The 25,435-nt window shown below is 52.4% G+C and overlaps 1 protein-coding gene across 2 annotated transcripts in view; it reads left to right on the forward strand.

Annotated features, from left to right (window-relative positions):
* Positions 1–9,351, forward strand: part of RBPMS2 (RNA binding protein, mRNA processing factor 2) — a 48,865-nt gene extending 39,514 nt beyond the window's left edge. The window contains exons 7-8 of one of the 2 annotated variants that reach the window (XM_077828913.1): positions 7,362–7,431; positions 7,877–8,104. In XM_077828913.1, the coding sequence (XP_077685039.1) occupies positions 7,362–7,424 (63 nt within the window). In that variant the 3' untranslated portion in view covers positions 7,425–7,431; positions 7,877–8,104. The other variant, XM_077828912.1, reaches the window with a different exon arrangement.
* Positions 9,352–25,435: the final 16,084 nt, after the last annotated feature.

Raw genomic sequence — 25,435 nt, forward strand, 5'->3', positions numbered from 1 at the left:
AAGGGCTACCTCCTGAAGTAGACTCATCTAAGTCCCATGGCAGGCTCTTTGCCTTGTTCCAGTAAGCAGCTCACCCTCTGGACTCTGCATTGGTGTGTCTGAAGTCTCTCTAGAGCCTGATCTGATGTGACTCTAGAGATGACTGAGACTGCAGCATCACTTTGCTGCCTTCAGGAAATTCCTTTATCCATTCTAGCCTCCCACCACTGGCTCAGGTGTGGTCTGAATTTTTCTCCTTTCAGCTGTACATCTGACCAGAGCAGTGGCTTGGATACACTTGTAGGCCCCTGAATCTGCTGTCACAACTCCTCCATTTGCACTTCCATTTCCTACAATGGTAGAAATTGTAATACCATTTTCTACCTCCCTGGCTTCAGTAAGCTTCCCTGGGAACTGACAGTGTCCCTCCAGGAAAGGAGTCTGCCTCAGACTGCCCACTGGGCTGCAGCCCTCCAGATTCTAAGTGGTCAGTCTGTCTGGCCTTTACACATGAAGATGGCATGAGCGTCCTTGCTGTATGTCTCTCTGTTCTAACCACAGCCCAAGAAACAACCTGAGGTGTTCCTCATGGAGGTTCCTACAGCCTTCCCCACTCCAAACAGGGGAGCTAGACTTCAGCAATTCCATCTTGGAGGCAGGTGCAGGCAGTGGTGGCATCTTTTTGCCTGGCCAGGAGGGGGCTAGTAGGTGCTCAGCATACACTGCTCCCCGGGCTAAAGCTGGTGTCTCTTCCAGTCCAGTAGTAACACTGTTGGTTTCAAAAGCCCATCCAGTACTATGGGGGGGCCCTGCTCAGGGCAGCACAAAGTACCTGATCAAATCCCTTGGAGTAGGGGCAGGTTGTTAGTTGTCAAACTGTACTGCACAGTGAGTCAGTTTTTCCCCCACATTGAAATCCCATTGGGTAATGGCTGCCTTCTGCCAGCTTCTTGGAGACCTTTCCTTACATGTGCTGATTTTTTTGGGGTACAACTCCCCAAATGACTCCTTGCTGATGCCACATCAGAGACTGCCCTGCCCAGCAGGATGCTTGGTGTGAGCCTCTGGGCAGCAGGCAAGGAGGCAGATGTCCCCAGTGCTGTGCAGGCAATGTGGGGTTTAAACCCTGAACTGGTGGATGTATAAATGAAAAGATGGCTTCTGGGGCAGGAAAGGGGAGTAAGTAGAATGGCAGGAAAGGACAGCCCAGCAGGAAGAAGTAGAAGACTGTTCACACCACAGCCTGTATCCACACTTCTAACTGGCTGAAACCCACCTGCTTTGTACAGAACCTGGGTTTGAACTGTGGCCCCCGGCTGGGCCCACTTAAGTGGTTTTGAGGTGCTTTAAGTCAGGCAACGCGTGTGTGGATGCTGGGAAGAGTTAGGGGTGAAACCTGGGTAAGAGCCCAGGTTACTTCTGCAGTGAGGACACCTACTAGCTGCTAGAGACTAAACAAGGGCTAGATTTTTTTTTGGACCCCCCCTTGGCAGGGATTGCAGCCTTGTATACTTTGTGCTTGGTCGCTGCAGCCTGGTTTTACAAGAGCCATCTCCTTGGTCCTGTGCAAAGGAGGCTCAGCTCTGGGGCTGGAGCCTCTCTGCAGCAGAGGCTGCCTGCCAGTGTTAAAGAGCAATACACCGCTCTGTAAATGGGGATTTTCCATTCCTGGTCAGCTGGGCAGGATGGAAGAAACTAATTCCAGATGGTGTGGGGGAGGGACAGAGGACATGGAGTATGGGAAACTTGTATGAACTCTAGCTGTCCCCTGTGTATGGAGGGACATTTGGGGGAGGAGGACTTTGAAATGTGACCATCATAGTAACTGGGAAGGAGCAGCGGTGATTGGCCCTAATCTGAATCTGTAATTAGGTTCAATACCTGGTGGCTCACAGGGCTTTCCTCTTCCTGGGGCAGTGGGACCAGGAGAGGGCTACTCAGAAGGAGAGGATAAGCACAAGGGGGAATTGCCCCAGGTGACAGCTCCAGGAAGTTAGGCCCTTGTGGCTTACCACAGCAGAACCAGCTCCCCCTGAAGCAGATGGGCATTATGGTCTCTAAAGTTACATCTATCCTGCATTGTAAACCAGGTCTGTGGGACATGGGCTTGGATACACCTGGGTTTCCAACTGCTGGACCTAGGTGTTTCTGCTGTGCCAACACATCCATACTGCACAGCTCAGGCCTTCTGACTCAGGTCTGCTGCTTGAGCTGCATCCATAGTGCAGAATGATGGGTCTTAGAGCCCAGGTCCTGCTGTGACTCAGGCCTGTCCCATAGCAGGGTCCTGAGTGTTTACGGATGTGAATCTCACTTTGTGTGGACTGAAGGGGTGGGATGGGCTCAAACCTGATTCAAGCCCAGGCTTGATGTGCGGTGTAGACTGTCCCTAGTGGGCTGAGGCTTGGAGTTCTAATTCCAGTTCTGACTTGCTGTGGCCTTTGTCCTCTCACTGGTACCATGGGGGCAGTGCCAGAGACACCCAGTTATTTTCTAGCTGAAACTCACTCCCCACTGTCCTTTGGCAATGTCACTTAAGCCAGATCCCCTGGCTGGAGGGGCTCCACATCCAGTCAAGACCCTATGGTAGGTTGAAGGGGATAAGAGGGGAGACCCTACCATTATACAACTCAGCAGTGCATGACATGGCTTCTACATGCCCTGGGCTGGTGAGCTTCCTGCAGCCTGGGAGGGACTGGAGGGTTCAGGCTTTGTAACTTTCACCTGTAGTCCAGGAGCCAGGTCTGAGTGGCTGCCATATTGTGGATGCCAGTTAGCCTTAAAATGAATAAATGGGCGCAACATGAAGTGACTTGAGTGCCAATGACAGGTGGGAACAGAGGCTTTGATTTCAAACTCATTGGGGCAGAGCCGGTCCTGCTGTATGTTTGAAGCACCATGCATGTGACTGGCATAAGAAGTCCACTTTGAACTGGACTCATCAGTTTCAAAGGGGGCTAGAGACTAACAGCCATTAGCCTCAGTGATCCCACTAGGCTAGATTGGGGGCAGGGCTTTCCCTCTGCCTCTGCTGTTCCTGTCCTGTAAACCCACAGCACCCCAGTCTCTGGCTGTCAGTCCAGCCCCTGAACTCTCAGACATTGTGATCATAGCAATTCTATAGCTCTGACAATCTCAGCTTGTTTTAGCTACCATAAAATGTAACTCAGTCCAGGACCGTGTGGCTGCCTGCAGTAGCTCAAGTCCACTTCCATTGCATCTCCTGGGAGTGATTTTTCTCTTCTTAAAAGAAGGCTGTAGGTGTTACGGCTCAGTCAATGCAGAATGCCCTGTCTTACAAGGCTGTGGAATTCTTGGCCCAGTCTCAGAAAACCCCAGACATCCCATCTCCCTGATAGGCCAAATGAGTCCCAGATCCCAATGCTGGAAAGGCTTGGTTCTGAACTGCACTTCTTGGGCTCAAATGCAGCTTGGGTCTGCTCACCCTGCCCCAGCCTGTACCAACCTTTAAGCTTGAAAGGCTGTTCCTGACTGACCCAATTTCTGCCAAGTAGGGTTGGGAGTTAGGCAGCAAACAAGTGTCAAAGGAAAGAAACGGCATAAAGACACACAGCTGAGCCCCTTGGCCTCTCTGATCAGGAGGAGGTACTCCACCTGTAAGAGGACTGTGCCCAGAACACCTAAGCCACAGGGTGGAAGACTCCTCCAGCTTTCTTTCTATCTAGCTAGAAGATGCAATATGCTCAGTTCCTATCTAAGCAGGGGTCTGTCAGCCAGCCCAGTTGTAAACCCCTCCCACCAAGGACACTTCCAGCACAGCCTCTGAATGGCATTTTTCTGCAGCAGTCCACTGGATGGTTGGAAAGGAGCTAATCATTAGGAATCCAGTGTCCTACCTGCACAGGAGGACTTGCTGTACACATGGGACTCAGGCTGTCTTGGAATCTACTTTAAGAAGAACTGAGTCTGTCCCATGAACAGCTTGCTCCTTTTGTGGAGAGGCCACAGCACAGGGCAGGTTTATTGTCTATACCACTACCAGGCCTGGGCCCTCAGAACAACCTCCAGGAAGGCCTGTGCAGTTGGATCAGCAGGATGGAGGCAGCTGGCTTTCCAGCCCGTGGGTTGGAAAATCCGCAGTTATCTTTATCCACCTGCAGGCAGCCTCGTTCTCCCAGCATGCCAACACCCTCCTAGTGCCCAGAGGTGCACAGCCTCTGCTTGCAGAGCTTTCATTGAACATAGACTAGCTTTCTTGATGTACTTCCTGTGGCATCCCCCCGCCTGGCCAGCCTAGTGACTAATACAAACCACTGCTTTCTAGCACGCCTGTTGCAAGCAGTTGGCTGTAAGGGGTTATCTGGGAGTAACTGTTAACCCCTCACAAGCTGCAGCTCTAAACTTCAAGCAAGAGCCCCCCACTCACTCTTCAGACTGTCTGGAGGCAGAACTTTATTGCAGACTCTTCCAAGGTAACTTCTCCTAGTGGTGTCAGCCTAGAGCCTCTCCCACAGGGAAGGTGTCATTGGCCAGCAGCCTGGACACGGTCATCTTTCTGTCCCTCTGCTGCCATTCTCAGCCTAATGCGATAAGAGGCCCAGTGCACTGAATTCTAGCTCTTCCTTGGCACTGACGCTTGGTCAGTGGTGAGGCTGGTACCTTGCAGGGCTATGCGGTGCCAGCTGTCAGCAAGTGAATGAGCATTAACTAAAACATGGAGGGATATGGTGCTGCCCTTTAATGGAGGGATCAGAAGGTAAGGGACCTTCTGCTAACCTGAGCTAAATCAGGCTTTCTAGCTTTGTAGTGGCCTGTGCAGTCTCTTGGCTCTTCATCAGCCAGGATTCTTGCCTCATTTGCCCCAGTGGAGCTGGGATTATCTAGTGACTTTCTTCTGAGAGCTTCCCCATTCAGTTGCACAGCCCTTCAGCTCTAGGGCCTGTGTACACTTGGCTTAGGTATGTGGCCTCTCTGAGGACAGGCTGAGAGATGACCAGCCCAAGGCAGTGGGGCAGGTCACCCTTGAAGCACAGGGAAAGCAAAAACATTCCCTATTTGCTGCATCCTGGTAATGCCTCCCCACTTCTGACTGCTCCCAGGATCCTGGGAACACCCCCATTCTCTAGGGCTGACACCACTAGGCTGGTGCTACAGAGCATCCCCCTGCTGGGCAGAAGCTCTGGGATATCAGGTCTTGATATTGGCCAATGCTCCCAATCCTCTGAGTAGCAGCTATCCACCAGTGGCAGTCATGGCTGTTCCAGACCACCCCTCCTTACTCTATGACATGTGAAATTCAATCACAAGCACCTCTGAGTCTTAGTAATGCTTCTCCATACACCAGCAGCCTCTTCACTGGGTCAAATACCCCAGCTAGCAGGCTGGATGACCATAGTTGGCCAGATGCCTGTTCTACCCATCTTATTTCCATTTCCTTTTTACTCCAGCAAAAGCTTCCTCACCTGGCCTCCCAGCTGTACCGAGCCAGTGACTGGGAGTGGGGTTGCAGTGCTGGGTCTGGCCGACTTAGTGAAGGGGAAAGCAACAAGTGGGCCCTGTGACTCAGCTGTGCCAAGCTGGGCATGTCCCCATCTTGTACCAGCTGTTTACTCAGGTTGATGGAGTCAGGCTTGTCCTTCAGGTTTCTCTCCTGGGGGCAGGATTGCAGGTCCTTGTGAAGCAGATGTATGGGCATGCATTGCCATAGAGAAGGGGGACTTCACAGGAAGCAGAGATGCAGTAGCAGGTGACCTATGGCTTCCATGTGCCAATCACCAGTATAATTACTGTGATGTACCCTACTGGGGTAGTCTTAAATGTCAAATGGCTTGATGTCCCCCAGCACCCTTGCTGGTGGCTTGAGCAACACTGACTGGTCAGGAGACACTCCTCTTGCTGAGGGGATTTGCAAGCGATAGGGAGTCCATGTGCTAGGGCTAGTTGTGTGGGGGAGGATGGGGACGTAGGTGCTAGCTGCCTCTGGCCAGGCCCAGGCAGGGAGGCTGAAGCCATGTTCTCTGAAAGGTAGTACACAGCACTGCCAGCATCCCCCGTAGGGGATGCAGTGCTGCTGGATTGTGGATGAGATGTAAGGCTATGGTCCTGAGTTGGTCTGGACACTAAAGATCCTATGCCAGGGCATGAGACCTGGTGGTGTAGGTATATTCTCCCCACCCCCAACACATACACACCCTATTTGGGGGACAGAATGGCTATGGCCTGTGACTTCCTTCCACTGAATACCCCAAGATCCCTTCCCTAATGCTAACCAGGGCTGCTGGGCATTGGTACTCTGCCTCCTTCCACCCAAAGTACTTAGTTGAAAGTTTGAGTCAGTGAGAATTTGTGACTAACTTGAGGTCATAGCTCTATCTAATCATAGGAAAACCCCCTTCCCCTCCCCCCCAGCTTCCTCATGAGTTGCAATGTTAGACACTTCCTGTACAGCTGGAACTCAGCAGGCCAACTTGAGAAGCTTTCTACCCCTGAACTCTCTAGCCTGTGTATCTTGTAACAACCTGTGGGTCCCCTCATGACAGTCTGTCTTGCTGCTATCAGATGTACTTGCCCTTAACAGTGACTCCATGGGTGATCTTTTCAGAGGCATGCATGGTAGTCAGCTGGTGGCTCCCTCTTCCTTCACAGGAAGTCTTTCTCCCTAGCTCCATTGGGAGAAGTGTGTGGTGTGAAAGAACCCCCTCGCTCTAATAGGGTTGGAGAAGTGCCACACTTCCCAAGCCCCCAGGTAAACAATTGCCAGGTCTCATGGAATACAGGCCTAGAGAGACAGACTGTTATGGTTGGGGTCTTAGACTCCAATCTGAGTGGTGTGAACACGAGTACTCTGGTCAATGATTCATCAGTGTGTTAAGACAAGGATTATGATGCTGCAGGTCTGACAGGCCGGCTATTGTGGGCTCCTCCTGAGATGGCTTCTAACAAGCCTGAATGCCAAGCTATGCTCCTGTTGTATTGATATACTGGCAATGCTAGCCTGTGTGCTCTTGGTAGGGGGCAGCTAAATTCGTCCAGACAACTTCCAGATCTTGGGTGCACTCCATATTGGCCCCATTCCTAAAGCCAAATCTTAGGTCCTAAATGGAGGAAGGGGCTTCCTTCGGCTAAAGAGCATAAAGGGGGAATAGGAGTCTCCTGACTCTTATCTCACAGTTACTTAAGCTCAACTGTGCAAGAGCCCTTTGTGGTGCTGGGGTCTGGATTTCAGCATGTGGAGCAGCATGCAGTCCAATGGTAGCCTGGAGCAGCAGGCCCTCCTGAGGGATAGCATCCAGGTATCGGTCTAGAGGCTACACCCCCCCCATACTGGGTGGAACTGCCCCTCTGTGGCACGAAGGGGTGTGCAATTCCTAGTCTCTGTGTTAGCGACGTTATCACAGTAGCGGAATGGCTTTCTCTTTCAGATGCGCTGGTATCCTCCCTCCGAAGCTACCCAGCAAGGATGGAAGTCTCGTCAGTTTTGTTAGTTCTTCAGTAAGTATGTCTGCTTGGAAGTGGGCCTAGGCCAGTGCTGTGGGGACAGTGCTGCAATCTGTTCTGGGTCCTTGCATTCCTGGCCTCTGGGCTGCATGAAAATCTGGCCTGGCCTTGAAGTGCTGCCTTGAGTGGGACTTGTATATATCATTGTGGGGGTGTGGAGGGAAGTCTCTCTCATCCAGGCAGAGAGTGGCAAGCATTCTCAATAGCCCACACATCGTCATCTACTGCATTCTGCTTAGGTGATGCAGGGACTGGAGTAGCAGAATTTCCCCTTTTTTGTCTTCCTCTACTAACTGTGTGAGTTCTGGGGCCCTCTTGTTCCCAGCAGCTGATGTGACTCCGACCCAAAGACTGCATAGGAAACTTTGGCCAAATTAATGCTAAACGTTGGCCTGGGTGTGTTGCATTAAGGGTCTGAATGTCAGATCTGTTCACTCAGATTGCCGCTGGCATGGAGAATCATTAAAGGGAATGAAGAGTAAGTGTGTAAAAACTGAAGATCCTGGTAGTAAACGTTGAGTCCCAACTTTACCACCTGAGCAGGAAGGAGGCAGCCTGTCACCTGCTGTGTCCTATGGTGAGGGTGAACATATATCTGCCCCGCAGGTAATCTCAATGGCCTGGTAAATGAATTAAGAGCAATGCTCAGTGTGCCCTGTCTCTTATGTTCCAGAGTGTCTGTTCTTGGCTTGTTCCCTTCTTTGTCTCTCCATGGAACGATGTGCCAGGGATGAAGTAATGGATCCATCAAAATCCATTTTGGTTTGTGGACACTCCGCAGTAACCTCACATTTCTCCTGGTATGGAGTTGTGGGCTTCCCTGTTAGACTGTGAATATATCCATACCCACCCAGCTCAGTGGACTGCATTCTGCCTGTCCTCTCCCCCGCTTCCCCTCCCAACAGATTCCCAGACTGAGTTTCTCCTTCCTGTGCCACTGAAGCCTAGATGGAGGGACTCAATCCTGGTGGTAACAGACGGGTTCATCCCTACCAAGACACTGGTGCCAAATGAGGCCTAGCTGTACAGAGCAATACCCAGGCTGCCTTGCCCTCAACTTTATGCAGCTCTGCTGAAGGAAATGAAAGACAATCAGTTTTGCATGTTTTCTGGCATGAATTTAAAACACTTAACTTTGTGTATGTGTGAGTGTGTAAGTTTGTTCTAGCATTTGTGTAACTGTAGCAACAGGTCTTGGCCTAACTCTTGATCTAGCAAGGTTCTTCATCTTGCTTCTGTGAAGACTTGGCTTTCAAAAATACTATCCTTGTCTCACCCCTACTTGTCCACCTCCCCAGCCCTGCATTCTCCAGTCTGACCAGAAGATTTGAAAAATGTTTGTTTAGAGTACAATGCACTGGGTTTCTTTTCTTGTCCGGTCTCTTCTCTTGTTTTTAAAGTCAGGGTTATCTTTTTTTCCCCCTCAGACTTTATATAGAACAGCTGTAAAATATCTAACTTTTTTCTTCCCTCCCCTGCCCCCCCATCCTTCTGATTGGAGAGATTCCAGTGTTGCCAAATCAGCTATCCTTATGGGAGTTCAGAACAAAAAGTACGAGTATTTTTGTACCATCTGTAATAAGGAAATATTTATGCATCATAAAGAATTTTTGTGTGTTTTTTGTGTGCAATTAAAGAGAAACTGTAATCCGGTAAGATAAGTTAATGTTTAGTTAAAAGCTTGAAAGAAAAGTTTTTTCTGTAACAATGATTCCGTCAGGCGTAGTAAATGAGAAACTGTGCAATTTTTGTTTTTTTATTTTAGCATCTTATTGCTTGGTATTGAAGTGCTTAAGTATTCTATACAACCATGGCTGTCTTGCTTGTATTAAGACTTCTGAGAATAAGTTGCTATAGAATTGCTGATCCTATGAGAATGTGAAACTGGATAATATATGAAATGCAAAAAATATACCCAGAGGCTGCTGTGACTCTTTTCTGTTGTCTGTGGTGTATTTTCTTCTGAGCACCAGAAATCTCAAAGCACCTCAGCTTGAGAAGAGCCCTGCACCACCCCAGGAGGCAGGTCTGTCATATGCCCGTCATAGGTAAGAAAAGGGGAGGCAACAGGGTCAAGTGACCTTTCTAAAGTCACAGAGCAAGTCGGTGGCAGAACACAGGCATTCTGGTAGAAATGTACAAACTTTCTCACTCACATAGTAGAAAGTGCTTGGGTTGGCTTGCAAACTCAAACAGGCACCAACTTGACTTTTTTTTCCTCTGAAAAGTCAAACTTACCAGCCCTAAAATGACTTTCTCCCCTCTACAAGCTAGGAACCTCTAGTGTCTGTCACCTTAAGTGTCTTCTGGCTCTTGTGATCACATGTTGTTGTGACCTCCCTCTTAGCAGAAATCCTCCAGCCTGCCCCTCCTAGTGAAATTCAGCATGTGGTGTGTCAAGGCAAGGGCACTGAGTGGGCACCTTTCTACCCACACTGGGGTGCCAAAGCTGATGTCTACAAAGGATCATGACCCTGCTCAGTCAGTGACTTGTTCCTTCACTCTCAACAGCTACTTGAGCTTCACCCTGTGTCTGAGCTTGCCTGGATGGAGATACTTCACCTTACCATGTGCATTGTCTTCACAGCCCTAAGAGGGCTGTGATCAGCTATGTATACAGTGTGGCTTTTCCTAGGCCACAGGGCTTCCTTGTTCTCTAGGCTCTTCCCCTCTGGTTTTGCAGGAGCAGCACCCTGTGTGGATGCTTCAGGCCCCTGACTTCTAGCTGGCAGGGGAGGGGCTTCTTTCCCAGTCATTTAACATGCAAGAGGCTCTTGCAATGCCTTCCTCTGAAGAGGTGGGATGGTGGCATGTCTGCATGATGTGCTGCCTTTACACTCCCTCTATGCCTGTGAAATAAGTGCCATGAAACTTATAAGTGGAGAGTTGAGGCAGTGACTTCTGCAAAGTAAAACAAACTGGCAACCTGCATTCAGTAGGCCCTGGTGTGCAAGTGTAAAGTGCAGGCCTCATTGAATGTCACCATGTACCCCTGACCAGGTCTTGCATAGAAGCACTGGCTGAGACCTTTCTTTTTGCCCTTCAACTGGTCTCAGGATGACTAAGGGGCTTGGTCTGTGTAGCCCTGAAGCTTTCAGGTCTAACTCACACCCCAGTCAGAGGCAAAAGGAGCCAGTTCCTGCCTCTGCTTCCCTGTCCCTCTGGAAAGACACCTTGCCATACATGAGGCCCTCTGCTCTTGGCATGGGTTGGATGAGAGCAAAGACTTTCCCCCAAGCTGCTTGCTGTATGGAGCCCTAAGATGCAAGCAAAGGGGAGCCTGCCCCTTTCCAACCCCAAGTCATTCCCTTCAACTCAGTGGCATTTCCTAGGGCTAGAGTAAGAACTGGCCCTAGATCTGTTCTCCCCAGAACTAAGGGCTTGGGTGTTGTCCTCGCCAGGTGCTGCTTCTGAAATATTTCCCTGGTTGTAGACATGCACATCCAAAGTGCATCATGCAAGCAGTTTCCCTGCTGCTCAGCATGAGCTGCCCAGGTCCCCTTCTCTTGCTCCACATCAGCAGGGGCTCTGGTTTTAGCTTCCATTGCTGGAGGGGAGCAGTCACTGCCTTGCTGAAATGCTGTCTGCCTGTAGCTATCAGATGCAGTTTTGTAACCTTCTTAGTCACCAGCTACTAGTGATGGGGGGGTAAGGTAAAATCTTTTTTAGGGCCAACTTCTGCTTGTTACCACCTCTAGGTTAATCAGTCAGTGGCTTTCTTCCATCTTGCTGCCCCCTGAGTTCCTACTCATGAGGTGAGGCTGGGAAAGGCTCTCCCTCTGCTGTTGGAATGTTTTGCTGTTTTTCCTGCGTAGGACGGGGAAGCTGAGATCTCCATAGAAGGAAAACCTCCTCTGCCTGCAGTTGTGCTCCTCCCGAATACTCATGTACACTCCTTTCTGCTGCAGTGAACTGGCTGGCTCAGCTGCTAAGCCCTTGCTCCATGCCATGGTAATCCAGAGCTCCAGAAGGCAATGCAGGGAAGAGGGCGTGAGGCTCCAGCTATAGCAAGGCTAGTACAAGGCAGCATTAGTCTGGCAGCCTGGGCCCTGTGCTGGACCTAGCCCCCTGCTAGCAGCCGCTCACCTCAACCTTTGCTGCTGGCCCAGCCATTGAACGATGACTCGGGTGTGACCTACAGCTAGACTAACCCAAGAGCGTAGCCCAAAGTAGAGCTACTGGAGCAGAAGATCCCAGCCCACCCTGGTTGCTCTGGGATTCCAGCTACTGAGGGCTGATGCTCTGCTGGAAGGCTTCCACCCCTGCATTGCTGTGCTTCTGACTCAAGGAGCTGGGTGGCTGGCTCTTTGCAGCAAGGTTCAGCTTGCTCTCCGAGCTGTCACGTGGCAGGGCCATTCAGTGTTCCAATATTTTCTATCCGCTCCCCTATTTAAAGAGTTGCTGTGATTGCAGAAGCCAGCTGGGTGGGTGCTCTAGGAGCTAGCAAGGGAGGGGCCTGCTCTGCATGGTGGGCCTCCAGTCAACAGCAGCTCTTGCTGTTAGGCTGGCAGAAGGGGCAGCCCTCCTGCTCTGCCTGCACAGGCTCAGGCCCGCTCTGGTGGCCAGTGGAACATCACACCAGTCTCTGAACAGAGAGGCATGTTCCTGTGAATAAATGATGAAATAGCCAAGTGTGTGGAAGCAACCACTCCAGATCCCTTTGGCTGGAGGAGAAATAGGCCCCGCAGCTGATGGGCAGTGGCCTTGCTTGCCCCAGGCTACATTGGACTTACAAGCCTAGCTGTGAGCAAGTTCCCAGCTGTGGGATGGTTCTCTGGGGTGGCTGTGTTCAGCTGGACAACCTCCTTCCTTTGCTCCTGGAGCTGCTAGAATCCTGTGCTAGGTTGGGCCTATGGGGAAGGGGGGGCAGCCAAGATGTCCCAACAACAGTGATGTGGGGCAAAAGGAGGCCTCCCATTTGGTGAGTTAGGTGGTGGTGGGGTGGCATAGCTGGCTGGGGTTGGCCTCCCTTCCCCTTTGCTCTGGCATGGCTCACCGATGAGCAGAGTGGCAGGTGGTTAGCCCCAGCAGGGGAAGCAGCTAGTGCCTCTGGGTATCTTCATTGCTAGAGCACAGCAATAGTGTTGCCCCTACTAGCCCGAGTTGGGAGGGGGCATTTAATGGCCAGCCACAGGAGGAGAGGGGACCCTCCTGGCCTTTAGTTTGGCTAGATCCTGCTGTGGGCCCTACGCTGCCCTTGAGTGGCTCTAGGTGGCTCTGTGCAGTGCACTGGCTGAGATGCCCCTGTGCCAGTAGCCCATGCAACCTTGGTGCCCAGCGGGCCATGCAAGGGCTCTGATCTCACAACCCACTGTGCCTGCTGGTGTCTCTGCTTCCTCCTGCAAAGGTTGTGGCTTCTTGGGCTTGTTTTCTCTCTCTCCCGGAGCAAGGCCCCGTGCTCCAAGGGCAGAGCTAGGCAGCTTAATAAAGGCAACAAGCAAAACCAAGGAGTTTAAAAAGTCAGCTCTAAAAATAGCCCTTCTGGCTACGGTGCCTGGGAATTGGCTCACGCTGACGTCCGCTGGGCAGCAGAAACAGCTCCGAGCAGGGCAGCATGAGCAAACCTCCCTCTCTGGCTCCCTGCTTGGCTGGGGCTTTAGAGTTGCTTCATCTTTTGCTCTGGGCCGGAGGGTGGGACTGGGGGCAGCTCCTTGCAGCTGAGATCAGCATCCACCAGGCATGCAGTAGCTAGGCCAAGCACTAGGCAAGGAGACTGAGCCCCTTCCTTCTGCTGTATCCTCGTGAAAGCGAGCAGCAGCAGGGATGTAGGTGGGGGCCTGGGCTGGGGGAAGAGAGCTGTGGGGAGCCTGCAATGGGCCCCTTCCATTCCAGGAGCAAAGTGCTGTGTTGGCTGATGCTGGCAGCGTGCCTCCGGCTGCTGGAGCCTGGGGCTGAGCTGCCCTCGTGTGTAGGTGCTGGGGGTTGATGCCAGCACCCCATGCACCATGACCTCCCTTGCTGCATTGGGGGCCTCATGTCACTGATTCAACCTCCTTCCATTGCGCTGGGAGGCTGCATGCCCAGAACCTCTCCCAGGGTTGGCTCTGGGGCCCCCAGCCCTGCCCCTGGAATGGGCCAGTTTTGTCACTGGGCTGGGTTCTACAGCCTCTCAAATCAGCCCCCAAGCCTGCATCTTAGTGCCTGCCCCAGAGCCTCCCCCCCCCCCCCACTCAGAGCTCTTCCCCGCTCAAGTCTCTGGCTGGGTTTGTGGTGAGCCTTTCTCTTCACCTCCTCTTCCCTCCCGCTGGCTGCCAGATCCAACCACATCTCAGCTTTGCTCACCTAAGTGGAAAGCCTCCCGGGGGAGAGCTGGGGGCCAGCGCAGCCGGGCTGTGGGGCTTTAAATTATAGAGGAGATTTTAAAAAACCTTTAGCACATGCATTAACATGGCCTGGGCCATGAATAATTGACACCCAGCGCTAGTCAGCTTTTACACAGGGACCCAATCCAGCCTCTGCTGCCGCCAAAGTAGGTCATGGCTGCTCCAAGCACTCCTCGGCCAGAAACTGAGAGAGCGAGAGAGTGTGTCTGTGTGTGTGTGTGTGTGCTGACCCTGCCCTTCCTTGTGTGTATACGCATGTGTGTGTGGATCACAGGCTGCCCCTGCCTGTCCTTGTCTCTGTGTGGCTGGGCACTGACCCTGTCCCTGGGGCTGGATACAGCTGGGGCTGGGCAGTCCCTCTCGCCCCCCCCCCCCCCCCCCGGGGTTTCCCCTGGGCAGGAGCTATCCTAGCATGTCTCAGCAACGCTGGCTCCTCCCATCTCCCCTTCCCCTGCCCTGGTGGTGGTGCTGACTCTTGCCCTGAAGGGCTCTGGCTCAGTCTGCCCCCGCAGGAGGCTGTGATTCCCAGAGGGTCCGGTCTGGACACCAGCTGCGAGAAGCTGCTGAGGGGCTGCAGGGGCTGCTCTCCAGCTGGGTGCTGGGGATAGTCCGTGAAATCTGGACCATGGAGCTCGGTGGCACGTCCCTAACAGCCTCCTCCGCCCCTCCCTGGGCTCAGCTGGCAGTGGGGCTGCAGCACACAGCCAGCAGGGGAGCTCTGATGGGCACAGCTCTGGGAAGGTCAGCAGCAGTGCCAAGGGGAAAGCCAAGACTACTGTCTCAGGCTGTGAAGAATCTGCTGCCAAAGGGGGCTTGGCAAGAAAACCTCCACGTGCCTAAAACTCATGAGCCAGGGCCCCCAAAATCGCATAACTGGCTAAACTCACAAGCTTTCGTAACTACAGTGAATGTGAGGCTCTCATCCGTTGCCAGCTGGTTTCTGAGCCTTCAGGTCACATTTTTCAAACCTTTCTCTGCAGCCACCAGGGCAACGATTTCCATTTTTTAAATGGGAAAGCTGAGATTCTCAGGTCATCAGGTGCCTCCAGGAGCTGGGGATTTAGGAAATGCCTCAAATATCGCGAGAGTCACACTAAACTGGGGAACGCTGTCAGCCCTGGGGGTTGGTGTCTGTTTCTTGCCTTGCGTCCTGCCTTCGCCCAGTGTGTTAGAGATGGGGTGTGTGTGTGAGAGCAGAGGTCTTGTGGATCCTGCTGCCTCCTGCTGGGGGCAGGATGGGGGCAGAACCATGGTTGGTGCAGTGCTACCTGCCAGCCCCACCCAGAGCCTCACTGGCACTGCAGGCAGCTGAGTTATCCAAATGGCCTGGCATGTGTGCTGAACGAAGGAGTCGGCTGTGCCAAGGGCTCATGGAGATGCAGTAGCAGCCTGGCTGCCTGCTCCTTTGCTGGGTGTACACTCCAGGCGGGACCCCCTGACTGGCAGCACCCCCCGTTTTGCTGCTGCTCTCGTGCTGGGCACCTCCCTGTGCCATGCGCCAAGCTGCTGAGTAGGGTGGGTGTGGTGGCAGCGGCTTTGCCTGTGAGGTGCCCAGGGCCGGGTGCCAGGGTGAGGGGCAGCGATTTGAGGGTAGATCAGCATCAGGCACGGCTAGTGCTGTGAACACCTCCCTCAACACAAGCCCCAGCCTGTCCCACCTCAGCCCCATGTCTGTTTTCTCTGTGCCAGCCCTGTGGCTGCCCAACGGCTGAGCACCCCTGCAACCCTAGTGCTGGTCAACACCCTGCAGTGAGCACGAGGGAGCCAGATGCGACCCAGCTCACTTGACACCCTCCAACCCCTGCTTGCCCTGAATGGACTTCAGGGCCCCACATACCTGCCTGGCAGCTCCAGGAGGGCAAAGGGACAGTAGCAGCCTGGGCTGGGCAGGATGCAATGGGACAAGGAGACTTTGTGTTGATTTGGGGCAGCTGGGAGAGGGAGCCGGGTCCCCTCGCATTGGCCCTAGGCTGCAGGCGCCTTCTCTGAGTGGGACAGAGGCTGCCTTGCCCCTCCGGGAGCTGCAGGGAAGGCAGTGGCAAATCCCTGGGTTCTTGCTAGGGAGGTGGCAGGTGGGCTTAGCACTGGGCACATGGCTGCAGCCCCCAGTACTGGCTGCTTGCTGACCACCTGGCTAGCCAGACTCAGCGGCATGTGCCTGTGCATCAGGTGGGCCAGAGCTGCCATCTGTTGTATGGGAGCACGACCCTGCGTTCACCTCCCTGCTGCAACCTCTGTGCTCAGGGAGAACCTTGGGCCTCAGCCAGTCAATGTGTGACCGCAAAAGCTGGGCCTGGTGCTGGGACAGCCGGCTCTGGCACAGCCCACTAGCCCCCATGGCAGGGGAGCTCCCGCAGACAGGCAGGATTTTGCAACCGCTCTGTTTGTAAATTGCCTGAATAACAGTAATCCCTAGCAGTCCCTGAGCACTCACCAGCCGCGGACCTCCACATGCTTTACAAAGGAGGGCAGTAGCATTAGCCCTGTTCTTCACCTGGGAAAACCGAGGCACAGCACAGGGAAGTGACTTGCCCCAGGTCACCCAGCAGGAGAACCAGGAATAAAACTCAGGTCTCCCAAGTGTTCTATCCACTACTAGGCCCCAGACCCTCACCCACATAACTCTGTGCCGGGGGCGGGGGGCGGGAAAGCATTATTAGTCCCCAGAGTTGGCCAGGCGTCACCTCTGCCCCATGCCCCAGACCTACAGCAAGGGACACAGGGTGGTGCTGGGGCTGCAACCAATATGGAGAGTGTGTCTGAGGGCAGGCACTGTGCAGGATCACCCAGCGAAGAGCGGGAGGGGACGGAGACCACAAAAGAGCCCACAGCCCAGAATAGCCAATAGCCCAGTGGTTGGGACCCTCACATAAGATGCTGGTATCTGAGCTGCACGTCCCTGTTCTGGACTGGGCAGAGCAGTGGCTAGAACATGGGTGTCACGTGTCACCCCCCCCCCCCAGCCCCACTGGGTGCCTGGGCTGTTGGCTGGTTCAGGGTGTGAAGCTCTCTGTTTTTTCACACAAAGCCTTGAACCGTCTCAGTATCATCTGGATGGGGAACAGGAAAATCAGAAGGATTTGTGGGCTGGGGTCAGGAAGCTGTTTGCCGCCCAGGGCATTCTCCAGAGACCAGAGCGAAGGCGTCCACCGCCTCTCGGACTGAACTGGTAACAGGTTGTGCATTCTGTGACAGCTGGTTTGGTACTAATACAAATGGGCTGTTATAGTAAAGGGGAGGCAGGACGGTGTTGTGTGTAGGAATTGGGAAGTAGTCCTTTCAATAGGTTGTGAGCCATCTAGTGGATCTCACTGTGGTCTATGGGTTAGAAACCAGCAGAATGTAAGTAGCTAGTTCTCACATGATATTGTGTGCTGGGCAAACACAGTTCATTGGACACTACTGGGCCTGTGGGCTTTTTACAGATTATTTTGTTGCATCCAGAGCCAAACCCAATGGGGAGCTACCCCTCTCGCCCAGGGAATTCTCAGATGGCCAGTTACATCTGGAATGCAGCTCCTTGCTGCCAGCTGAATGGTACAACAGAGACAAATCTGGCCCGGTCCCTCCACTCAGCTGAAGCCAGTGCTTTCCCATGGGGTGGCCGTACTTTACTGCCTGTCATGGAATACAGCTCCTGGGACCATAAAGCCCCAGATGGGTAACAAGAGCCACCAATGGGACTGAGGTGCATTCTCCAAGTCAAGCACGTGCCGAAGTGCTTTGTTGAATCGGGGCCACTCTCCCCCGTCTCCTAGCAACACGCTGGCACTAACAATGACCCGCTGCCTTGTCAGGATGCAGGAACCACCCTGTGATGATCATATTTGCGAACATGTCTGACACTAGTTGTTTAAAAGCCACAAAGGGAGGCGAAGCTGCAAGGGGGGGGAGCCAGATAGCAGTTTTCATGCAGGGATTTCCTCCTTTTCTTATTGTTCCTTTAGCCCATTTTGGCTGCCAAGGCGTTGGCACAGGATGGCTTCTGCCAGCCCTCTCAGTGCCCCAGAATGTTTTATGTAGTTTGTACCTAGTTAGTGAGGTGGCTGTCACTGACATGGTTTGTGTCTGCCCGGGCCATTGCTAATGCATGATTAGCAGCCATGACAGAGCCCCAAGAGGCCTCCTGCCAGAGGCCCAGCTAATGGATGGTGGGTTCCTGGAGCCGCGTCAGCATGCTCTTTTGCTGTGAAGCCAGAACCCTTTCCCCACATCTGTGTGATTGGTCTGGTAGGGCCGTGTTGCTCCCAGTGTTCAGCGGGTGACAGTGTTCAGAGGGCATTGCTCCATGTTCTGCTGGTACCATCTGTTGGGGTGGCCTTCTAGGACGCGAACCCTTGCTGAGGCAATAAGGACTATGCTTATGCAGCCTGATCCAAAGCCTGCTGTAGTCTCTGAGGTCCAGGCACCTAACTCCCACTGATTTCAGTGAGAGCCAGGTGCCTAAATACCTCTGAAGATCTAGGCTTGAGTCCTTCCACTGACTTCAGTGGGTTTTGCATCAGGTCCAGCATGAGGCTGGAGTACGGGGTACAGAGACCAGATATACCTTGAATGACTGGTAACTATTCATTCCTCCTGCTGGCCCTCAGAAATGAGAAAAGCGATCTGCCTCTGTTTAGCCCCAAATAGGACCCAGCTGGGAGAAAAGACGATGATTCACATTGTGTGAGACACTTTGTCTAAGGAACCACAGATCAGCTAAGGTTGGGAGTTCCACCACCAAGAATAGAAACTAAAATGGCTAAATGAGGCCTGGTCTCCATCTAAAATTTAGGTTGATCTAGCTACATTGCTCAGGGGTGGGGAAAATTCACACCCTGGAGAGACATAGTTAAGCTGATCTGATCCCTGGTGCAGACAGCACCAGGTAGATGGACAAGTCTTCGGTCAGCCTAGCTCCCACCTCTTGAGAGTGTGGGTTAATTACAGCAACAGAAAAATGCCTTCCATCACTGTAGCGAGTGGATACACTACAGCGTCAGAACTGTGCCACGGTCGAGTCTGTAGTGGAGACAAGCCGTTAGCCTATTGTTAATCGCTTAGGCCAGAATCTCTCATAATTTGCATATGGATAAAACCTCTTTCTCCCTCCAGCATAGTTAAAAAGAACGACAAAAAGTTACCAAGCAGGGGAACACCCTGCTTTCCTAAGCAAACCGGCCCATTGCACACTGCGAGTGGATCCAGAGATGGGGGGAAGCTGTGAGTTAAACCAACTAGAAATAACTTGGGGGTGACAGGCAGTTTGTCCTATTTGCCCTTCAGTCTCCCAAGAAATACAAACCATGTGTTTTCCCCCCAAATGATAAACTCTGCATTTGTTTGCCTTGTGAGTCAGATCTACACCTGGCTATATGTGGAGAGTATCTCTTGTTCTGTTGCAAGCCCTAAACACATTAAATACTTATGTACAATCAAAAATGTCTGAAGTATGTCCATTAGATTTGGAAGATTATAAGGGATTGTGTTAGTCTTCCCTGTAAATAACTGCAGCACTCTTGAAGTAACAGGAATTGTCTGGAACAAGGAAGAAGGAATGCTGAATGATATAAACCAGGGGAAAACTTTGAATTATGAAAAGCAATTGCTTTAAAGGGAGGAAATTCCAATTCACAGTGTGGGCTAATGTTGAAATCGAGTGAAGACATTTGTTATACACGGTTGCCATCTACTGGATACCAACAGCAGCAACAGCAGACAAATGGAGAGTGAAAAGAAAAGGAGTACTTGTGACACCTTAGAGACTAACCACCTTGATTATCATACACATTGTAAAGAGAGTGGTCACTTTGGATGGGCTATTACCAGCAGGAGAGTGGGGTGGGAGGAGGTATTGTTTCATGGTCTCTGTGTATATAATGTCTTCTGCAGTTTCCACAGTATGCATCCGATGAAGTGAGCTGTAGCTCACGAAAGCTTATGCTCAAATAAATTGGTTAGTCTCTAAGGTGCCACAAGTACTCCTTTTCTTTTTGCGAATACAGACTAACACGGCTGTTACTCTGAAATGGAGAGTGCTGAGCACTCATCTGGGAAATGGGCAGTAGAAATCAGAGGGTTGACCCCCACAAAAGCCCAGGAATCAGGGTATATAAAACTGAGGACACCATGTAAGACACTAGTGCTCACTAAACGGCTGTGTGGACAAGACTCACCCTTGGGCCGGAGGCACAGGACCAAGAGTTGACTGAACTTATGAAGAAGTTGCAGAATCCAGGAATGCCTGGATCAGCTGTGTGGACAGAACTCTCCTCCCTGCATCCCAGGGTTAATAGGAGATGAAGAAGTGGTGAGATATCATTTCCAAGCTTATACTTCCCTGTCTGTTCTTTACCAGGATAACTGGTGGTTATCTTGGTGAGTCTGCACTCTCTGATGAGATCTCAAGTCACCATATTTTAGATTTCAACTAAAGCTACATACATGATGCCCTCCTTTAAAAGTCCAAGCAAATTGGCCTACAAGAGATCTGAACCATAACTTTAAGCAATTGTTTTTGATATGCTAAACTTGTCCCTTTGTGGCCAATCCATTCAATCATTCTTAAGTGGGCCTTAAAGACAAGCATGAACTTACTCCTTGGAGAAATACGGGAAGCACAGGCACTGAGGCCCCGCACCTGCACCACCTCTTCCCACCCTGCTCCAACCCCGCCCTCAAGGCCCCTGCCGGTCCACCACTTGCTGCTCTCCACCTTCCCCCCAGATGCCTCTCCCAGCCAGCAAACTGCTGATTGGTGGCCCTGCCGAACAGCCCTGGCTGGGGGGTGCTGAGCACCCACCATTTTTTCGCCGTGGGTGCTTGATAATCATAAGGAAATGGCATAGAGAAATCGGGGTGATTTGCATTGTTCCTTGGTATAACTGCTGAGCCTCACCCCTCGTCCATGACAATTGCTTGCAAGACTGGATGGTGGTGTATTCAGTACAGAACTAGAACACTGGCTGGTCTACACTTGACTGGTGAATTGTTGATGGTATGTTGATGTGGTTCTGGGTGTTGATTGGTTAAAAATAACCAAGCAGGATGCTTTGAGAAACACTGTTGACCTGAAAATAACTCAGATTCCACCCCATCTAATATCCCATCATAGGCCCAATGGCCTGTGATGGGATATTAGATGGGGTGGGATCTGAGTTACCCAGGAAAGAATTTTCTGTAGTATCTGGCTAGTGAATCTTGCCCCTATGCTCAGGGTTCAGCTGATCACCATATTTGGGATCGGGAAGGAATTTTCCTCCAGGGCAGATTGGAAGAGGCCCTGGGGGTTTTTCGCCTTCCTCTGCAGCATGGGGCACAGGTCACTTGCTGGAGGATTCTCTGCACCTTGAAGTCTTTAAACCATGATTTGAGGACTTCAATAGCTCAGACATAGGTGAGAGGTTTTTCGCAGGAGTGGTGGGTGAAATTCTGTGGCCTGCGTTGTGCAGAAGGTCAGACTAGATGATCATAATGGTCCCTTCTGACCTAAATATCTATGAATCTATAACCTAGTGTTAAATCAGTAAGCTAATGCTCCCTGGACTCAATAAACAGGGGGTTACCCTATGAGATTCCATTCTAATATTGACTGCAATGCTCATCCAATTGGCAAATCTACTGGCACTTTGGCCAGTTCTTAAAATTTGCCTCTTTCATGCTTGCAGCCTTACCCAGTGGGACCAATTTCCACTGTACTCAGATAGCCTGAAACTCCCGGCACAGAAGGAAGACAAGCTCTGTCTGTTTTAGTGCCCTGCAATGAGCAAATGAAAACTCTGCTTAGAGCGATGGTGTTCAGTAGAAAAGCTGGCTTTGCCAGAGTGTGGTCCCGCTGTAATACTTGTTCATCTCCATGACTTTGGCCTAATGGTATGAAAGTGAGAAAGAAAGCTTTCAACAAGGCATGGGGTGGGGGGGGGTGGGGTGTCACAGAGTTTAAGCCCAGAAGGGACCATCTAGTATGTGCCACAGGCAGAGAATAGGAGGCACTGAGGTGCCCAGCACCCAAGGCCCCCACAGTGGCAGAATGTGACATTCCCCTGGTGTTATCTGGACCGGTGATCTGCTAGGTCACTCCCATCCTCAACTCTGGGAGCCAGCCTTACCCTGCTCTGCTGTGAGAACCCCCACTCCTGGGCTGTTCATGCACAGCCTCTAGCATGTAAGATGCTTGGATTGCGCAACTGAATGACGCTAGCTAATATGTCCTGTCCCAGACACAACCCTAAGAACCCCCGTCTTGCAGTGTCCAGTTATGCCCCTTGGATGCTGCAAGCTTATATGAGTACGTCAATTTAACAAAGAAATTGATATGTACCAGGCTTGTTATCCCAAGGGGAGTCTCTGACACGCTTCAAACCAAATGCACTGCTTTAGGTAGAATAAACTAACAAATTTATTAACTACAAAAGATAGATTTTAAGTGATTATAAGTCAAAGCACAACACGTCAGATTTGGTTAAATGAAATAAAAGCAAAATGCATTCTAAGCTGATCTTAACACTTTCAGTGCCCCTAAAAAAGTAGATGCTTCTCACCACAGGCTGGCTCATTGCCCTTCAGCCAGGCTCTCCCCTTTGATCAGCGCTTCACTCGCTTGGTGGTGGTGTCTGTAGATGGAGGTGGGAGAGAGAGGAAGAGCATGGCAAACATCTCTCCCTTTTATCATGTTCTTTCTTCCCTCTTGGCTTTTTCCCCCCACCAGGAACAGGTGAGCATTACCTCATCGCAGTCCCAAACTGACCAAGGGAAGGGGGGTGACTCACTCGAGAGTCCAACAGATCCTTTGTTGCTGCCTAGGCCAAATCTGACTTATGTTTTGACTTATAATCACTTAAAATCTATCTTTATAGTTAATAAATCTGTTTGGAATGACCTAGCAGATCACCGGTCCAGATAACGCCAGAGGGGAACATCACATGCAGGTACAAGGAAGGTTGCTGGGAACAGAGGCAGAACAGGCTGAACAAAATTCCCCAGACTTTGAAAGCAACCATAAGCATTTCAGCCAGGAAGTCTGAGATGGGAGCAGAGCATTTAGGAGTGAAAGTTGAGTGTAAAAGAGAAATTGGATGATGTCAGATTGGGGAAGGGGCCTCAGGTCCCAGCTACGCACCTCAACACAAACACCACCCCCTCCCCCACTAAGGGGGCCGGAGTTAACCTCTGGAACAAGCCCCACACTTAACAACATTACAACACTTTTATCTAACCCGGGCCAAGCCAGGAGCAGACCCAGATCATGAGCTCTAGCAGGCTCCCCTGCCTGGATACAGCACATTATGTCCCCCACACCTGGCTAGACGCACACAGACTCTGCCCCACACCAACATGACCCTCATCCCCCTTGGGTCAGCCCCAATGGTCCACGCACTCTGCTGCTGCTGTGCTGTGTGAGCTCAGAGTGGTCAGTCTCGCTGTGTGGGCTCAGCATCCATCCGGGTCCTCTTTCCCCAGCACCAGAGCAGCACCTGGTTCTTCTCCAAGCACCTCCTAGTTCAGACTCTGCATCCCTGCACCCTGGTGTCTCTGCCCCAGCTCAGCACTGCTGCTTCTCAGCCCTGTCTTTGGTTGCTCTCCAGGTCTTCCTGGGCTTGTTCCCCTTCTCACCCTCTGTCTGTTCATTGACTCAAACACTCCCAGTGGTCCCTAGTTCTTTCTGTGTCCTTGTTTTAGAGTGGCACTCCACCTCCCCCCAGCCAGTCAGCTTGGTGCAGAGTGGCCGGGGTGGGGGGGAAGGGCTGGGGAGAAGGGGAAGGGACTCTACTCAGCCCCATGCCCGCCACCATGTCAACACACATGTCCCCAGGTAGCGGGCATGCCCTGTGGCTTGGCCACCCTCGGCACTGCCATATCAGTCAGGTAGAGGGGATTCCCCTATCTAGGGTTGCCAACCCTCCCAAATTGGCTGGGAGTCTCCCGAAATCGGGCTCAATCTCCCAGAAGCTATTGAAGCCAATCCAGGAGATTTTAGGTTGCTAAAAGTCTAGCGGCGCAGCGGGGTTAAGGCAGGCTCCTCACCTGCCCTGGCTCTGTGCCACTCCCAGAAACAGCTGGCAAGTCCCTCTGGCTCCTAGGCACAGAGGTGGCCAGGGGGTCTCTGCGCCCTGCCCCCACCCCGAATGCTGACTCTGCAACTCCCATTGGTTAGGAACTGTGGCCAATGGGAGCTATGGGGGGCAGTACCTGTGGGCAGTGGCAGTGCGTGGAGCCGCCTTGCTACCCCCACACCTAGGAGCCGGACATGCTGGTCACTTCCGGAAGCAGCCCGAGGTAAGCGCTGCCCAGCTGGAGCCCACACCCCCTCACCACTTCCTGCACCCCAACCCCAGCCCCCTCCCGCATCCAAACTCCCTCCTAGAGCCTGCACCCCATACCGACTCCCACACCCCAACCGCCTGCCCCAGCCCAGATCCCTCTCCTGCACCCAAACTCCCTCCCAGAGCCTGCACCCCCTCTTGTACCCACTCCTGCACCCCAACCCCCTGCCAGGCTCAGCCCGGAGCCCCCTCCCATATTCTGAATGCCTCAGCCCCACCCCCTAGCCCAGAGCCTGGACCCCCTCCTGTGCACCAGCCCCGTGAAAGTGAGTGAGGGTGAGGGAGAGTGAGCAACAGAGAGAGGGGGGGATGGAGTGGGGAGTGGCAGGGCCTCGGAGAAGGGGTAGGGCTGGGGGCGGGGCAAGGGTGTTTGGGTTTGCAGGATTAGACAGTTGGCAACCTTATCTCTATCTGGCCTTGTTGCTCTGTTCCCTCCCTGCCCCAAGGCAAGGCTCAGTTGCTTCCTCACTGCTTTGCTCACCCCCTGCCTTGAAGCCAGGTCCAGGGTCGAGTGCTTCCGGTGGGATCCCGCTCATGGGTGCCACCCCACTAGGAGGGGCCCAGTGACTCCTTCTGGCCCTGCCATCTGAACTAGAACTAGGGTCTCCTCCCCTCACCCTGGTTGGTGGCTTGCGCTCAAAGTGGCACAGCCTGAGCATGTTCCAGTGGACAGTCCCTAGTAGGCTGTTATCCATAGCTTGGGGCTGCCACACAGACAGCACAATTCTTTGCACATCTGTGACTCAAGGGGTGTGCCTTGGTCGGTGTAGTAACTGTAGGACTGGACAAAATAACGCCAGATGGCTTCTGCAGTTGCTCTGGCCATGATCTCACTGAGGGGTGTGGTGACCAGGAATTTGGAGTAATGATCCACCATGGTCAGGATGTAGGATGTTCAGCTTTGGCTTGGCACCACTTTCAAGTCTTCCACTGTACCATCTCCAGGGGCGCGCTGGTCTCTGTTGGCTGGAGGGGGCCCATTCCCATGCCCCAAGATTCCTTCTGCTGGTGCAGACTGGCAGTTATGGCACTGCTCCTACATGGCTTGGGCTATCCCCCCCCATAAAACCTCCTGCAAGCACTGAGGACGGAAAGGAAAAGCCCTTCACAGCTCCTGCCATCCGGGCCCAGGGATAGCATCACAGTCCCTCAGTGCAGTCCTTATCATGTGTCCCCTGCACTCTGTTCACGGATCTGTCTTTGCAGGAACTTCTGGGAACCTGCTACCTGCTGCCATTGACTCATGACCACCAGGCAGAGCAGCAGTATTTTTACCCACAAAATACCCTGCGCAGAGGCTTGTGATGGGGAATAGGCAGCCCTGCACCAGGGTCAGAACTATAGTCCAGTATCTCATGGTCCTGCAGGGCC

This window comes from Eretmochelys imbricata, chromosome 10, assembly GCF_965152235.1.
Source record: "Eretmochelys imbricata isolate rEreImb1 chromosome 10, rEreImb1.hap1, whole genome shotgun sequence".
Lineage (NCBI taxonomy): Eukaryota > Metazoa > Chordata > Testudines > Cheloniidae > Eretmochelys > Eretmochelys imbricata.